At 58.1% G+C, this 15,751-nt stretch overlaps 3 protein-coding genes across 9 annotated transcripts in view; 2 read left to right on the forward strand and 1 right to left on the reverse strand.

Moving 5' to 3' along the window:
• Positions 1-8,437, forward strand: part of MYRF (myelin regulatory factor) — a 32,675-nt gene extending 24,238 nt beyond the window's left edge. Inside the window, exons 16-27 of one of the 7 annotated variants that reach the window (XM_032640278.1) lie at positions 29-101; positions 377-465; positions 753-821; positions 1,257-1,337; positions 1,490-1,578; positions 1,689-1,868; positions 2,122-2,373; positions 3,676-3,781; positions 4,025-4,099; positions 4,468-4,573; positions 5,681-5,755; positions 5,937-8,437. In XM_032640278.1, the coding sequence (XP_032496169.1) occupies positions 29-101; positions 377-465; positions 753-821; positions 1,257-1,337; positions 1,490-1,578; positions 1,689-1,868; positions 2,122-2,373; positions 3,676-3,781; positions 4,025-4,099; positions 4,468-4,573; positions 5,681-5,755; positions 5,937-6,017 (1,276 nt within the window). In that variant the 3' untranslated portion in view covers positions 6,018-8,437. The remainder of the gene's footprint in view (positions 1-28; positions 102-376; positions 466-752; positions 822-1,256; positions 1,338-1,489; positions 1,579-1,688; positions 1,869-2,121; positions 2,374-3,675; positions 3,782-4,024; positions 4,100-4,467; positions 4,574-5,680; positions 5,756-5,936) is intronic. The other 6 variants (XM_032640280.1, XM_032640279.1, XM_032640281.1 and 3 more) reach the window with 6 other exon arrangements.
• A 547-nt stretch (positions 8,438-8,984) lies between these two features.
• TMEM258 (transmembrane protein 258) lies at positions 8,985-12,445 on the reverse strand. The gene is made up of 4 exons (XM_032640294.1): positions 12,338-12,445; positions 10,306-10,415; positions 9,705-9,841; positions 8,985-9,090 (listed from the first exon to the last, which is right to left on the reverse strand). Exons 1-3 carry the CDS (start codon positions 12,338-12,340, stop codon positions 9,715-9,717), a joined length of 240 nt encoding a protein of 79 aa, XP_032496185.1. The 5' UTR covers positions 12,341-12,445; the 3' UTR covers positions 8,985-9,090; positions 9,705-9,714.
• A 175-nt stretch (positions 12,446-12,620) lies between these two features.
• On the forward strand, positions 12,621-15,393 carry FEN1 (flap structure-specific endonuclease 1). Its single transcript, XM_032640292.1, has 2 exons — positions 12,621-12,795; positions 13,496-15,393. Exon 2 carries the CDS (start codon positions 13,514-13,516, stop codon positions 14,654-14,656), a length of 1,143 nt encoding a protein of 380 aa, XP_032496183.1. The 5' UTR covers positions 12,621-12,795; positions 13,496-13,513; the 3' UTR covers positions 14,657-15,393.
• The last annotated feature ends 358 nt before the right edge of the window (positions 15,394-15,751 follow it).

Below are 15,751 nucleotides of genomic sequence, written 5' to 3' on the forward strand. Positions count from 1 at the left end.
CACCTCTGACCCTGCCCTCTTGCTGCAGCCACGCAGGGAGCCAGTTCAGCCGGGCGGGCAGCGTCCCCCACAAGAAGAGGCCCCCCAAGGTGGCCAGCAAGGTGAGGGTGGGCAGGGATGGGGGGCAGGGACTGGGGCCTCCCCATCCTCGTGGCCTCCCTTTCCAGCTGGCGCCTCTCCAGGCTCGCTGACTCCAAGCGCTTCCCCTCCCCTCCCCTCGCTTCTGGACCCTCTAGCCCTCCCAGCCCCCGGTTTCTCCTTCCTCTCCCTCTGCCCCCCGAGGGGATGAGTACCCCACCTCCAGCAGAGCCCACCGTGGGTCAGACCATGGGCTCCCTAAGTCTGGGCCTTTTTCCCCTTTCTTCTTGGTCTTCAGTCATCATCTGTGGTCCCAGACCAGGCCTGCATCAGCCAGCGCTTCCTGCAGGGAACCATCATCGCCCTGGTGGTGGTCATGGCCTTCAGGTGACTTGTCCCCCAGACTCTGGGGGCGGCTGGCCAGGGACGTCGGGCTGCCCACGGGCCCAGTCCTGGGGGAAGAGGAGGGCGGGGCCTGGGAGATGAAGTGGCTGAGGTCTCAGGGAAGGGGGGCTGCCTCGTTCTGTCTCCTCCCCTTGGGACTGGGGAGACCCGCGTATAGGCATCACTTGGGAGTCTAGCCCCTGGGACCAAGAACCACAGGCCCTGCCCTGGAGAGAGGGCGCCGGATGGTGGCTCCAGCTCTAACAATGGCCCCTTCCTGTGGCTCCCAGCGTGGTGTCCATGTCTACACTGTATGTGCTGAGCCTGCGCACCGAGGAGGACCTGGTGGAAACTGATGGGTATGTCCCTGGAGGCCTGGCTGCGGGGGGCCATCGCCAGGCCGGGCGGGGCTTTGGTGAGCAGCCCAGGGTCGGAGGAGCCCTGGAGGCTGTCTCCTCTAAAGGGGGTTCCACCTCAGGCTCTTAGCCCGCCAGGAGTTTGTGGGGGTGGGTGGGAAGGCCTCTCTGGAAGCGGGGCAGCTGCTTTGCAGTCGTACTGAAGCCGATGTTTCTCCCTGGCCTACTCAGTGTTCCTCCAGGTGGCTGGGCCTCTGAGTGGCAGGGGGCATCTGAGCGGCCCAGGTTAGAACAGGGGGTAGGGGAAGGAGGGCCAGGGTGGGGCCTTGGGCTCTTCTGCCCACAGTCACCCTCAGTCCTTGGGCCATCTCTGACCGTGTCTTCTCTTTCTCTCCTCCCCTGTGCCTGCCCCCTCTTTTCCTCTCTGCTGCCCCTTAGCTCTTTTGCCGTGTCCACTTCCTGTCTTCTGGCCCTGCTCCGGCCCCAGCACCCTGGGGGGAGTGAGGCCATGTGCCCATGGTACGTGTCTGGACCAAGCCCTCTCCCTCCTGCCTCTGCCTCCTTTCTGCCTTCCTTGTCCACCTCCTCGCGCCCCTCCCGCTGCTCTGGGACTCCCAGGCCTCCTGCTCAGGCTCTCCCAGCCCCTCTGAGCTCAGCCCACCCTTCCCCAGCAGGTCCAGCCAGAGCTTTGGGACCACTCAGCTCCGACAGTCCCCTGTGACCACTGGGCGGCCGGGCACGCAGCCCTCTCTGCTGCTGGGTGCGTGCCGGGGCGTGGCTTTGGAGGGGTGGGATGGGGAGCGGTGGCTGTGTTCTGGGTCGGGGTCTCTGCTGCCCCACTCCAGCTCATACAGCCTCTGGCTTCCTCAGTTACCACTGGCCTGACCAGCTCGGCCCCAGCTCCAGCCCTCCGCACCTTGGACCTGTGCTCCAGCCGCCCCTGCCCAGTCGTCTGCTGCTCCTCGCCCAGCCCCAGCCCCACCCCTGACCCTAGCTTTAATCCTAGCCGTGGTCTCAGCCCCAGTCCCGGCCCCTCCACCAACCGCTCAGGTATGGCTCGCTTGGGGCCAGGTTTTGGGTTGGAGGAGTTTTTACAGGAGGCCTAAGAAAGGCCCCAGAGACTCATTGGTGGGAGGGTCTGGTCTCCTGGAGCCCAGAATGAGGCTCTGGAGAAAGACTGGGGGACCCCTGAGGAGACCAGGAGATAGAAGGGAGTCACCCAGAGTCCAGTCGGGCCCTCAAGACAGCTGGGCAGGAGGCAGCCCGTGCCTGCCTCTCAGCCTGTGCCTGGTTCTCTCCACAGGCCCCAGCCAGATGGCCCTGCTGCCAGCCACCAACATCAGAGCCAAGTCCTGGGGCCTGTCAGCCAATGGCATTGGCTACTTCAAGCATCCAAAGAACTCGGACCCTGTGGCCAGCCCTGCGGTCCCCTTTCCTGGAGGCCAGGGCAAAGCCAAGAACAGCCCAAGCCTTGGTCTCCATGTCCGGGGCCGCCGAGGGGCCCCTCAGCTTGGCCTGAGCTCTGCTCAGCCCACCCAGGCCTGGAGCCAGCCAGGTACCTGCCCTACCCCTTCCCCCGCTCAGCCCAACCCAGCAAGGCTCACTGGCCGGGGCCCATTTCAGCCCATCACCAGAATACCTGGGTGCAGAATTGTCCGTCGACAGACATTTGCTGAGCATTTACTAAGTCCCAGGAGTCGAGCCAGGCTGATTGTATAGCGTTATATCCATCGCCTTGTTTAATCTTCACAACACTCCTGCGAGAAAGGAATCGTCCCCATTGTTCAGATGAGGAAATGGAAACTTGGGTGAAGTGACTTGCCCAGGGTCATACAGCCTGTTAGCGGCAGGGGTGGAATTTGATCCCAAGTCCACGTGGCTCCTTTTATTTCACCATGCCAGGGCAAGAAGGGTACTGTTCAGGGTTCCCCCAGTTTTCCAAACCTCAAACCTTTGGTTTTAACAAAGCTAGAGAACCCTTTATTGGTTTTCAAACCGGGTTTCTCTGAAGTATCTCCAGGGCTGCCTTGGAGGTTGAAGGGGAGGCCGAGAACCTTCCTGGCTTCAACCAGGCACCTCTGCTCTAGGTATTGGGCTTCCTCATCAACTTCCATTTGATGGGTTTTGTGGCTTAAAGAGAAACAAAACAAAAAAAAGCTTAGAAACTGGTTTGCTGGGATTGAAGTTCAGAGTGATGGGGAAACCCCACGGGGTAGGTGCTTACCACGCAGCCGTTTCCTGGGCCCCTTCTCTGTGACTGGCTCCGTACAGGGCACCGGGGGTGACGGAGATGGATGTGTCCTGCCCCCAGGGGCTCACAGACACGAAAACAGCAGCGTGGTGAGGCTCTGAGGGGACACACGGGCAGCTTGGCGACTGGGGAGGGCACAGAATCCGGACTGAGGTGCGGAGATGATCAGGGGAGGCTTTCCTGGAGGAGGCGACATTGAAGCTGAGTCTTCGAAGGACAGTGGGGCCCTGATTTGTGTGTGTGAATACCGCCGCCATGGCTGATTTCAAGCTACCAACTTGATGTCACTGTACCCCGAGTTGGGAAGAGATGTGTGCAGTCAGGGACAGGGGCCTGAAGAGCGGGCTCCTGTACGCCCCGTGCAGGGGATATGGAAGACCCATCCCTACTTGTGGGTGTCCTGGGTCCTCAGGCTCATGGGAACTGTGTAGTCCTAGGGCTGCTGGGGAGGATGGTGGCGTGACCCCAGCCGTCGTGGGAGTCTGGAAAGAATAACCTGAAATGTATTCCTGCTGAGGTGTGAATGGCTGATTCGAGTCTCGGGCAAGGACAGGTTTGGCTGCTTCTCATTTGTGTCCTGTCTTGTCACCCTCCTTCCTGCACCAGTGGCCTCTCTCCTTGCAGACCCGGTGCCGTCCCTGACCTCCATCCTGGTGCTGGAGAACTCGATGCCCATCACGTCCCAGTACTGCTCCTCAGAGGATGCCTGCAGGTGGGCTTGGCTACCTCCCTTCCCCCACCCCCGCCCCAGGACAGGTTCCCTCTGGTAACATGAGCCCAGGCGCTCCAGGTGTTCGGATCTTGCTCCCCTCGGGGAGGAACTTCCCCCTCAAGGTGGGGCAGCCCCTTTCCAGGCCCCTGAAGGGCTCCACTGTTGACTGGGGGCTGAGGAGTTGATGGGAGGCGGGGGGCAGGGCAGGGAGGCCTTGTTGAGGAGCCAGCTTTGCCCTTTCAGGCCTGGACACTTCACCTACCACATCCCCGTCAGCAGCAGCACGCCGCTGCACCTCCGCCTGACCCTGCAGATGAAGTGAGTGCCGCCGTGGGGATGGGGACCCAGTGGTCCCAGGCAGCCGGGGGAGGGGCTGAGGAGGGGTGCTAGCTTTATTGCCTGCTCCATGCTTCACTGGCTGCGTGACCTGGCAAGCTCCGGGCATTGGTTCCTCATCTGTGAAATGGGCTGCTGCCTCCCAGGGGCTGTGAAGGCTGTGTGGGACGGTGGATGGGAAAGGGTTTGTAGCCGTCTGGAGCCTTGACGGCTACGCATCATTTTCAGGCTGTGAGGATTCAGTGCCCTGTCTCACCGGGGTGAGGGAGGTAGAGTGGAGGGCTGGCTGGGAGCGGGCTGGGCTGGAGGAGCTCAGAACCCCACTTCCCTGCTAACTGGGTCTTTCCCAGCTCCTCGGCCCCCGTGTCCGTGGTGCTGTGCAGCCTGATGTCAAAGGAGGAGCCGTGTGAGGAGGGGGGCTTTCCACAGAGCCTCCATGCCCACCAGGACACCCAGGTAGGAGACTGGGAAGCTGTGGGCCAGCCAGGCCGGAGCTTCCTCCCCGCCGGCACATCTGGGCTCCGAAGCCGGAGAGGAGAGGGAGCTGGAGTCAAGAGTGCAGGCATCTCCACGGAGGACATTTTGGGGCCTGGGCCTCTGTGTCGCAGGGAGCGGGGCATGCGTGCACCGCTCACCACTGAGTGTCTCCTGGCCCTGTGCCTGCCCTGACGAAGGCCTGGGGAGGAAAACAGTTCCATAAGGCCTAACCTGGGGTGAGCGCAATGGTGGAGACGGGGAGGGCGTGTGGAGGGCGTCCTGGCAGCCCGTGGCAGGGAGAGCTGACCTTGTGTGGCCTCAGGGTCAGGCCAGCTGCCCCCACGTCATGTTTGATTAAGATGAGACCTGAAGAGCAATATGGGATCAGCTGGGGAAAGGAAAGGGGACAGCGTCCCAGGAGTAGGGGAACAGCGGGTGCAGAGGCCTGGCGGCCAGGGAGAGCATGGTGCGCTGGCAGAGCTGGAAACGTGGCGAGGGCTGTGCGCCCGGGGAGATGGGAAGGAGGCTGGACCTGAAGCTTGGGCGGGGGCAGTGGCATCGTTCCATCTGTGACTTTGGAAGATCTCTTGGGCTGTGTGGAGGGGGCTGCCTCCTGGTCTGGGAAGCTTGAGTAGAGGATGGAGTGGGTGAGAGCCCTGAAGAGGCTCAGGCCCTGGGCGGGGAGGGCTCGAATCCCAGCTCTGCCCAGCCTCGGTGTTTAGGCAGGTAACTCAGCACTGTCCCCGTCTGTAAGCGGCACCGCCTCAGTGGGTTGCAGTGCGGATGGGGTGAGCGAAATACTTGGATGTGCCCAGAGCACAGTGGTGAGAGGGAAGGCATTAAGAGACCAGCGGCTGTGGGCCCCCGGGTGCCTGGCACGGAGTATACACAGACGGTGGGCGCTGTTGCTCCCCGAAGTAGAAAGTGCGCCCTGCGATCTCTCTTCAGATCTCTGCTTCTCCGCTTTGTAAGCCATGCCACAGAGCCAGCGCTGCGACGGCCGTGGCGGGGGATGCCAGTTGGGATGGGACAGGGGGTGGGGGGCTGTGCAGCTGTCCTGACCCCTCTGCCCCCTTCTCTCCCCAGGGCACCTCCCACCAGTGGCCAGTAACCATCCTGTCCTTCCGCAGATTCACCTATCACTTCCGAGTGGCACTGCTGGTGAGCACCTACGCCCTGTCTGCCCCCAGAGGTTCAGGGTGGGGCTTGGGGGAAGCGGGGGGGGAACTGAAGATCACATGGCGGGACATGGGCAGTGTCAGGCGACGTCAGCACGGGGAGCGCTCTGGCACTCACCCGCCCCTGGAGCCACCTCACTGGTTCCCACTGCCCTTCCCTCCAGGGTCAGGCGAATTGCAGCTTGGAGGCCCCGGTCTGGCCGGCCGCAGACTACTACTTCCACTTCTACCGCCTGTGTGACTGAGCTGCCCAGGGAGGCAGCGCCACAGCAGGGCCCGGGGGTCCCCGGGCGCCCCCTCCACACTGGATGCCATGGTGTTACACTGGAGCCCGCCGCTGGCACCTCCTTGGAGGAACTGAGGCGGCTCGGCCCTCCCCGTGCCTGGTGAAACTGGAAGTCCTCACACTGGAGCTGCTGGGCCTGCTGGCGGCGCCCCCAGACCACGGAGGGCGCTGGAGGGAGACCTGCCGGGCCCAGGCCGGCCCGATTCACATGTGTCTGGATTCGGCCGATGGAGGGCTGGTGGGCGGCAGCGCCCCAGAGGCGGGGGAAGCCCGTGACTCGGCCCAGAGCCTACCCTTCCTGCCTCCCCTTCTGCGACTGGGAGCCACCCCTCTTTTGGAGAGAGGACCCGTCCGCCTTTGAGACCGGCAGGGGCTTGGCTCGAGCCCTCAGAGACTTGGCTGGACCCACGAGTCAGTGGAGGGCAGACAGCCCTCACCCTTGAAGCTGCTCCCTGGGGAGGGCTAGGTAGTGGACTTCTTAGGGTCTGACTGTTACTGGACTTGGACTTCTAAGCTTTAAGCATGGCCCAGGAGGTCTCCTCTCCCTGGGAGAGCTTGGCTCCAAGAGCTCCCAGGGCAGCTGAAGCCAGCCCTGGATGGGCTGGCGACCGACCACGTGCCTTGTGTACACTTAGTGCCTGGCTGAACCAGGGGAGCCAGTGGGCCAGGTAAGCCTTGGACCCTTGAACCTGGAGTATCCCGAAGGGAAGGAAGTTCCCTGTGAGCCCCCAGATGGCGTTGCGGCCCCGCGGCCTGGGCCCCTGGGAGCTTCCAGAGCTCACAGAGGTCTCTGAGCAGAGGAGCGGGAATCCCTGCGAGGCAGCAGGCTGGTCTCGTCTGGTGGGTGGATGCAAATAGCTTTTGCTGTTATTAATGAAATAATTACTAAAATGCACTTAAACCCGGGCAGGAGTCGAAGGATGGAGATGGAAAGCCCAGAGTGGGCCAGAGCCCCGGGGGGACACTTGAAAGGCAAGGCCCTGGCTCTGATCCGTCCCAGGGAGCTTTGAGACACCCACCACACTCCCGACCACCAGGACTGGCCTTTCCCTCCACTCTTGTCTGCTGGTGGCCTCACCTCCCCAGATCCAAGGGCTCCTGTGCTGGGCTTGGACAGCCAGGCTGGGGGCCCCGTGCTCGGCAGTAGTCCCAGTTCTGCCCACTCCTCCCAGGAGCAGAGTGGTGGGCTTGGGTTACGGAAGAAGTCTTATCTCAAGTGCCAACGTTAACCTTTCTTAGTGGGTATCTGGAGCTTTTTGAGGCCACATCCAGACTCATGGAAGGAGAGTGGAAATCATTTCGTCGTGTCTGCCATGGGTTCAGAAATGGGGACGGAAATGCCATCCTTGCCCTGTGATATTCTGCCACCGCTTTGGGAGCCAGGCCTTGCCCCATCTACCTCTCATTCTCAGCTTTGAGTGGGAGGCCTTTCTGTGGGAGACCTGAATCTTGAAGAAGCCTAGGAACCGCGGGCCCCCTTCTGCTATGGATGTCAAAGCACTTCTCCTAGGGATAGGGAAACACAGGGGGAATGGGGGTAGCAAGGATACCTAGCCTCCCAGCCCCCTCCCCAGTGTGGCTCCTCCTTCCGACATAGGAATTACGTGGCTCCCCACACCATGCTGGCGGCAGAGCCTTACTTAGCGCTGCTCTGTTCTCCTTCCTCCCACTGGGGGAACCCTCCCTAAATGCCATACGACTACCGAGCCCTGCCCCTTCTAATAGGATTCTGGGGCTTCCTCAGTGGCGGTACAAGTTCTTGGACCGCAGCCCCCCTGTGCTTAACTGGAAGGTGACCCTCCACTGCTCCCTGGAGCCATCTGGACACAGCATCGCCCCAATCTGGTTGGCAGCTGGCTGTTTCCATGCCTGGGAAGGGGGTCCTCAGTGCTGAGTTTGGGGCCAAGGCGGTGGGGAGGGGGGGAGGTCAACCTTGGACTAAAGTTGCCTTAAGCCCAGTGAAGGAAAGGGGCTTCAGGGAAGGCCAGTGGGCCACCTGCTGGAGGCTGACAGCTGCCTGGCGGGTGCCGGTGAGTGGGTGTCGTGGCTCCATCCCCTACCCTGGGTCCAGCAGCCTACCCCTCCCTTCCTCTCTCCCTTTTGGCATTTACTCCTAGCCACTGGGCCGATCTCCCCCAGGCTTTGAGCTGTACACAGCGCCTCTGCCTCTCGATGCACAAGCGCCCCGCCCCCCGGAAAGCCTGCGTGTGCAGAGTGCGCCCCTTCCCTCCCACTTAACCGCCCCTTGCGGCCCCTGAGCTTTGAGTCTGGAGTGGGCAGAGGGGAGCAGCCCCAGGCCTGCTTGCTTCCTGTCCCCTGAACTGTTCTTTTCTGAAGTAAATACACGTATATAAATAAATGTATAAATACTGCTTTGTATCTGAGCTTGCCTCGCCATCTTCTTGAGATTGTCCTGGTGGGAGATGGGGTCGCCTGTGGGCCTGGGACCAACTGGGGCCCCTGAGCCCGATGGATGCTTCGTACCCCATTATCTCTCGTAGCTTCAGGCCCGGCTTGGGGAGAGGATGCAGCAGCCCCTTCCCCTAGCCACACCCCACGGACCTACTGCTGCCCTGCCTGGGTTAAAAGTAGCCACCTTAGGGAAAAGCTGAGCCTTTCGAGGGTCCCCCGCACCACTCAGAGGAGGGGACTGGCCCAGGGCAGACTTGACTGGTACGGGTTCCTACAGAAGTTTACACTAGAAGCCACAGCGGAAGGCAGGCCAAGCCCCTTCCTATCCACAGGTGAGCCCTCAATTCTAAGGATAAGACACTCCCCATATCCCTCTCATAGGCAGAGGGCAGGGCTTCCCAGCAAGCAGGAACCACCTGAAAGGCAGGTGAAATGGGAAGGGGTGGGACTGGGGAAGTCGTGGGTCCCAGCACCTGCACCACTCCCACCCCGCAGGACGGGCACCAGGCAGGGCTGTCACACATCTGCCTTTATTGTGAGCAGCAGGTGGGACGTTTCCGGCATAGTAAAAAAAACTAATTTACAAAAGCAGGGATTCAGTGAAGCCGCCTGGCTGGTACCTGAAAAAGAGGGGTATCAAAATGAGAGCAGTGACCCTTCTTTCCATCCGCTTTTCTCACCGAACCCCTGTGCTCCTGGGGCAAGCGCTGATGGGCACAGTCCTTGGGAGCAGGGCCGCCAGAGCCGACTGATTCTAAGTGACCTGTTTGGTGGATCATCGGCAGCAAGGTTGTGGGTGATTTTTTTTTGTCGCTTAGTCAAAATTTATTTCCATGACTGAAAACGTTGAAACTAACTAAAATGCTACTCCTGGAAGCAAGTCCCAGATCCTGGCCCCTTGCTGGGTCACTCCCCAGCGGCTCTCCAATCACTGTGTATGACGGGTGAGAATGCAGATGTGTAACCACGGGAAGCCTGTGCCCACAGCCCTACGTAGTATATCCCAGAGCCAGGTCGAGGCCCTGGACGGTGTGGAGATCTCAGAACTGACAAAGGTGGTCCCACTTGGCTCAAATCCCCATTAGGAGACAGGGAAAGGGGCACCTGTGTGTGGTGTCCCTATCCATTCTGCTGAGTCTCACTCCATTAACCAAGGGGTCATGCAGGCCCAAGGACCCCGCTGATGTGGGCGTGGGGAGGCCTCTCCAGTGTCCCACCCCGTCATTGCTCTTACCCTTGGGAGCTCACACGTAGATGCCGACCCAGAGCAGCAGGAAGAGCACTCCAAAGCCCATGAAGAGTGAGGCCACCAAAGAGATGAGGAGCTCTTTGTAGATATCCCGAGTGTATTTGGTGGAGGTGACCTCATAACTGGCAGGGCAATTAAGGAGGAGCAAAGGGGTGGCTGGTGTGGCTCTGGGCAGAGGGGCCCAAGAGGTGACCTAGACTCTGGTGCTCCTACCACCCTTCCAGCACCCGTGAAGAAAATGAAGCCCAGAGGGGTTAGGTCACACAGCTAATGAGCGGCAGAGCCGGGACTAGCCCTCGTACCTCCTGACACCTGAGCACACCACAGGGCCCCGTACCTAGCCTCCAGTCCAGCCAGGCCCCTCTGCTCAGTCCTGGAAACCGGAAGAGCGAGCTGAGCTCACCTGAACCTGGAAAATAAGGCCACAACCTGACTTTGGACGTCAAATAGCCTTCCCTCAACCTCCTTACCATCCCCCATCCCCACACCGGAACAAAACTGGCAGGGTGCATGTACCCAGCGTGGTCCCTCCCTCAGTTTCCCACCTCACTAATTCTGGCCCACCGGCTTCTCAGTGAAAGGATACACGAAGAACCAGGCGGTGAAGAACATGCCAATGGCCAACAGCACCACGGTCAGATGCGGAAAGACAGCCGGGTTCACTGGACTGGTGTATCTGCTCATGGCCTCAAGCTCCTAAGGGAAGGCGTGAGATCAGAGCCATCAAAGAATCCCATGACCTCAATCTGGGGGCACTATGGGGTTATCACGGAGCCTTGTGCTGCTGTGGCTGCTAGGAGCTTATTTCAGCTTGGGAAATGTGGGAATCCTTCAGAACCACCGTCAAATGCTTCCGTTTGGGAATGACAACAATTACATCTTAAACTAAGGTGGCACTTTGTCTTTTCAATATGAGACAAGATGGGCAGCTGAGAGTCAGAGGCTGAGGCACAGAAGGTGACTGATTAGCTACAGATCAATGCGATGGCCTTAACATGTTCTGAGGCCACCGGCCACCATGAAAAACACGTGATGAAAGGTATGGACTCTTTGCCTGGGACAAACCGCATACAAGAAAAAGTCTACTTATAATTTTAGAAGCCTTATGAACCCATGTCTGTAGATGTCAAGCTCAGAATCACTGCTGAAAGACAGACTCTGGACTGGTACCCAGATCTCAACTCCTAATCTTGTATTCTTCCCATTACACAACTAAGGAATCTCAGGACCTACAGGCAAAAGACATAACTTAAAATTCTGGGGCTTCACTGGTGGTGCAGTGGTTAAGAATCCACCTGCCAATGCAAGGGACACGGGTTCGAGCCCTGGTCCGGGAAGACCCCACGTGCCGTGGAGCAACTAAGCCCGTGCGCCACAACTACTGAGCCTGCACTCTAGAGCCCGTGAGCCACAACTACTGAGCCCACGTGCCACAACTACTGAAACCCGCGTGCCTAGAGCCCAGGCTCTGCAACGAGAAGCCACCGCAATGAGAAGCCCAGGCACTGCAACAAGGAGTAGCCTCCACTTGCTGCAACTAGAGAAAGCCCAAGCGCAGCAATGAAGACCCAAGGCAGCCAAAAATAAAATTAAATTAAAAGTAAGTAAATAAGTAAACAAGTAAAAAATACTTTTTAAAAATAAATAAAATTCTGGCTCTACTGAATAACATGAGCCTCAGTAAAGTGATTATAATAATAACTCTCTCACAAGGCTGACGTATGATTTAAGAAAGGCGACAAACGCAATAGCATCTAACTCACTGCCTGGCATAGAGTAGCTGCTCAATAGGTGTTTGTTTCCCTCCCAAGGTTATAGGGAAGATTATGAGATAATGCTTGTGAGAGGGCTGTAAACGTAAAGTTCTGTACAAATGTTAACTTCCATTGTCACCCACCAGCCAACGCTTCTAAAATCCAGAACACAACAACTCTAGAGAAGTAAATTGACCTCATTGTTCTCAGAGACACTGGAATTCAATTCAGTAAACATTTATGCCCCCCTAAAAATGATGAAGACAATCGCTGCCATTGATTGAGCCTCCAGTTGCCGGCCCCAGTGTTTGGCACTGGAAATACAAAGATGAATAGACATCACCCCAGGGCCAGAGGCACGTCAGATGGTGGTCACTAGGAGGCGTGGCAAATAACAAAGAAGTCCATGACACGTGGCAAGAGGTCTGTACATAGGTTGCGGGGCTCCCAGGAGAAAGAGGACAAGTGCCCGAGACAGTTGTTAGTACTTCATCAAGAAGGTGACTTTTGCCCGGGACCGTGTAGTATGAGTACGAGTTCGGCAGGCGGGAAAAACTTTCCAGACAGGGGTAACAGATTGATCACAAGTAACAGAGATAAAAGCTCGAGGGTATTAGAAATGCTCCCCATGCTCCTCATCCTTATAAATCGTTAGATCAGAAACCCATGCCATCAAAACCTCAGCCTAAGGAGTCCATGGCAAGGGGCTTCCCTTCCCCGCCCCTCAGCCCAAGCCGAAGGATCCAGGAGCCTCCAGCCCTCTGGACCTTGGACACCTGAGGCTTCTGCGAGGAAAAACAGGGCGCAGGACGGGCCCCGAGCGGTCCCCAAAGTCCCATCCGGAACTCCCCTCAACCTTCTCACCATTTTGCCGGACACAGGGTAATCCGCCGCTCAGCCACCGGAAGAACACGTCGGCAGGAGCAGGCGCGCTGTTCAGCCGGAAGAGGAAGTGCAGCTGTCCAGGTGGCATTGTGGGATTTGTAGTCGTGTGGTTTCGGGTGTGGCGGGATCTGAGGCCTGCGAGACGACCGGGGTGGAGAGGGGGCAAGCAGTAGAGAAGGGTAGGGTCGGCTCGCTGAGCGAGTCCGTTCACCCTGGCGGGACTGTTTGTCGTGAGAGAAGCTGGCCGAGAGGGCCGGGGCCTGTACTACACTTCCCAGGAGGCTGTGCGCCGCGGCAGGTCACGTGACGGGAGCGCGGGCTTTGGAAGGCGGCGGAGCGAGAGTGTATCAGCGGCTAGTGCGGAGGAGGCGGCGGGGTTGAGGAGCGAGTTGGACTGAGATCTGTCCTGGGCCACGGCGGAGCGCCCCAGAGGCCAGGTGAGACCCTCCGGAAGCGTCTCCGAGAGCGGCGGGCCGTTTTGCCCCGGGTGCTGGGGAAGACCGGCTGCTGCCGCGGGCGGGGCGGAGCGAGCGCGGGATTCGCGGTCAGGCGGGCCCGCCACTTTTCCCGCTCTGAGCCCGGGGCCAGTCGCTTAACTTCCGAGCCTCTTTCATCATTTGTACAAAGAAGATAATTCCCAGCTCATGAGGTCGTTGCGTATTGTGACTAAGCTCCTGGAGGGGAGAAATTTTTTTGAGCTACACTCGTTCACATCCCTTTCCTGCCTGCGTTTGTCGGACGCAGGGGGAGGATGCCCGGCTAACGAGGCAATGTCCCCTCGGTACACGTTCTAGCAAATCAGGCAGCTTGAGGCACGAACCAAAGGATCGAGTGGGTTCTGCAGGGAGAACGTTTACAGAGCACTTAATCTTTGTCGGGGTTTTTGTCTGTTATCTCAGTTAACTCTCAGGAGGCCTTAGTATTAATTGAGAGGACTTCCTCACTAGACTGTACGTTTCCTGACGATGGGAGCCTGTCTTGTTCTTTCCATCTTCCGAGGTGCTGACTTGGTGTCGTTTCGTTGTGCTAGATATGTTTAGCCGAGGGCCTGAAGTTGGTGAGATAGCACCCCTGGTAACCCTCCCTCCTTTTGCATCCTTTAAGTTCCTCCTTGTCTTACCTGCCTTTCTCTTTTAGCTGTCCCTCTGTATTGCTATGGGAATTCAAGGACTGGCCAAACTGATTGCCGACGTGGCCCCCAGTGCCATCCGGGAGAATGACATCAAGAGCTACTTTGGCCGCAAGGTGGCTATCGATGCCTCCATGAGCATTTATCAGTTCCTAATAGCTGTTCGCCAAGGGGGGGATGTGCTGCAGAATGAGGAGGGTGAGACCACCAGCCACCTGATGGGCATGTTCTATCGCACAATCCGGATGATGGAGAACGGCATCAAGCCCGTGTACGTCTTTGACGGCAAGCCGCCACAGCTCAAGTCCGGGGAGCTGGCCAAACGCAGCGAGCGGCGGGCTGAGGCGGAGAAGCAGCTGCAGCAGGCCCAGGCTGCTGGGGCCGAAGGGGAGGTGGAGAAGTTTACGAAGCGGCTGGTGAAGGTCACCAAGCAACACAACGATGAGTGCAAGCATCTCCTGAGCCTCATGGGCATCCCATACCTCGATGCGCCCAGCGAGGCTGAGGCCAGCTGCGCCGCCCTGGTGAAGGCCGGCAGAGTCTATGCCGCGGCCACCGAGGACATGGATTGCCTGACCTTTGGCAGCCCCGTGCTCATGCGGCACCTGACTGCTAGCGAGGCCAAGAAGCTGCCCATCCAGGAGTTCCACCTGAGCCGGATTCTGCAGGAGCTGGGCCTGAACCAGGAGCAGTTTGTGGATCTGTGCATCCTGCTGGGCAGTGACTACTGTGAGACCATTCGGGGCATTGGGCCCAAGCGGGCCGTGGACCTCATCCAGAAGCACAAGAGCATCGAGGAGATCCTGCGTCGGCTCGACCCCAACAAGTACCCTGTGCCGGAGAACTGGCTCCACAAGGAGGCCCAGCAGCTCTTCCTGGAGCCCGAGGTGCTGGACCCGGAGTCTGTGGAGCTGAAGTGGAGCGAGCCGAATGAAGAAGAGCTCGTCAAGTTCATGTGTGGTGAAAAGCAGTTCTCCGAGGAGCGAATCCGCAGCGGGGTCAGGAGGCTGAGCAAGAGCCGCCAGGGCAGCACCCAGGGCCGCCTGGATGATTTCTTCAAGGTGACCGGCTCCCTCTCTTCAGCTAAGCGCAAGGAGCCAGAACCCAAGGGGTCCGCTAAGAAGAAGGCCAAGACTGGGGCAGCAGGGAAGTTCAAAAGGGGAAAATAAACGGGTTTCCCTTCATTATACCTCCTTGACCCCAGAATATTTGCCGTGTTGTACCCGCAAGAGCTGGCGCTGGAGAAACCTCCGTGGGGGTGCGGAGGGGCTTGCATTGCTTCCCTAGCACCACCCTGCTCAGTAGTGCTTTTCCCTTTGTTACTTGATCTCATGGCAGAAAGGCCACGGAGGTTTGTTGTTTTCTTCTTTTTTAGCTCAGGAAAAGTATGTCAGGCTGAAGCCGCCTCTCAGGCAATTTAATGGACACTGAATCCATTGTTACATGAAAGTGATAGCAACAAATTTTGAAGAAGAAAGAGGGCGATAAATGGTGGAGACAAAAGACTGGAAATGATTTCCTGCCTGGGCAACTGGGGGCTGGTGGGAGGTGACCAGGGGACTAGACTGTGCTCTTTGGCTCAGCCTTGACCCACCCTAAAGGGTAGCCATCAGGAAGATGCAGTCTTAAACAGGTGGGAAGAGCTGCCGAGACATAAGATAGGCTGAGTCCCTGGAGTTGGCAACAAGGGTTTGATTACCAGCTGTGTGTCCCAAGGTGGGCAGAAACTTGAACTTGCTGTGTACGTAACTCTAGTCTTTACAGTGGTTATTCAGAGGCATAAAGCGGTGGTGCTTCACGTGGCCTGAGGCAGTTAATTGAGTTGAAACTTTGGGATAAGATGCTGGGTTTTTTGTTTTGAAAGATATGAGGAGAAAAGAGTCAGTAAAATTATAAAAGTAACCAGAATGTCCTGTTCTTTGAGAACATTTGAAGACATCTCAAGTGCCCCAGGTTTCAGGCAGTTTAAAATGTTCTTTTCACTCACAAGTTAACAGGCTGGAATTGCTCTGTAGTAATGGGTGGTTTGAGTGGCCACAAGATGGCACTGTGCTCCACAGAATGGTCAAAGCAGCTTTGGCAGTACTTCAGCCATCTAGAGGATGATGCCTAGCTTATCTTGCTGGGAAAGGAGTTTTAACAAATTGAACGAATTTCTAGTTTTCCACCTACTGTGTGAGGTAAAGGAGCTCCTTTGAGAAATCCTCACAATTTAGATCAACTACTTCATAGCATCCAAGCATTTACCAGTTTGTAAATCGTGA

This window comes from Phocoena sinus, chromosome 8, assembly GCF_008692025.1.
Source record: "Phocoena sinus isolate mPhoSin1 chromosome 8, mPhoSin1.pri, whole genome shotgun sequence".
Lineage (NCBI taxonomy): Eukaryota > Metazoa > Chordata > Mammalia > Artiodactyla > Phocoenidae > Phocoena > Phocoena sinus.

Excerpts from the sequence above, each read along its gene's own strand:
- FEN1 (XM_032640292.1), top strand. The coding sequence starts at position 13,514 with ATGGGAATTCAAGGACTGGCCAAACTGATTGCCGACGTGGCCCCCAGT.
- TMEM258 (XM_032640294.1), bottom strand. Across the intron at positions 9,842-10,305 it reads TTCACCGCCTGGTTCTTCGT|TTATGAGGTCACCTCCACCA; the intron begins GTATCCTTTCAC and ends TTGCCCTGCCAG.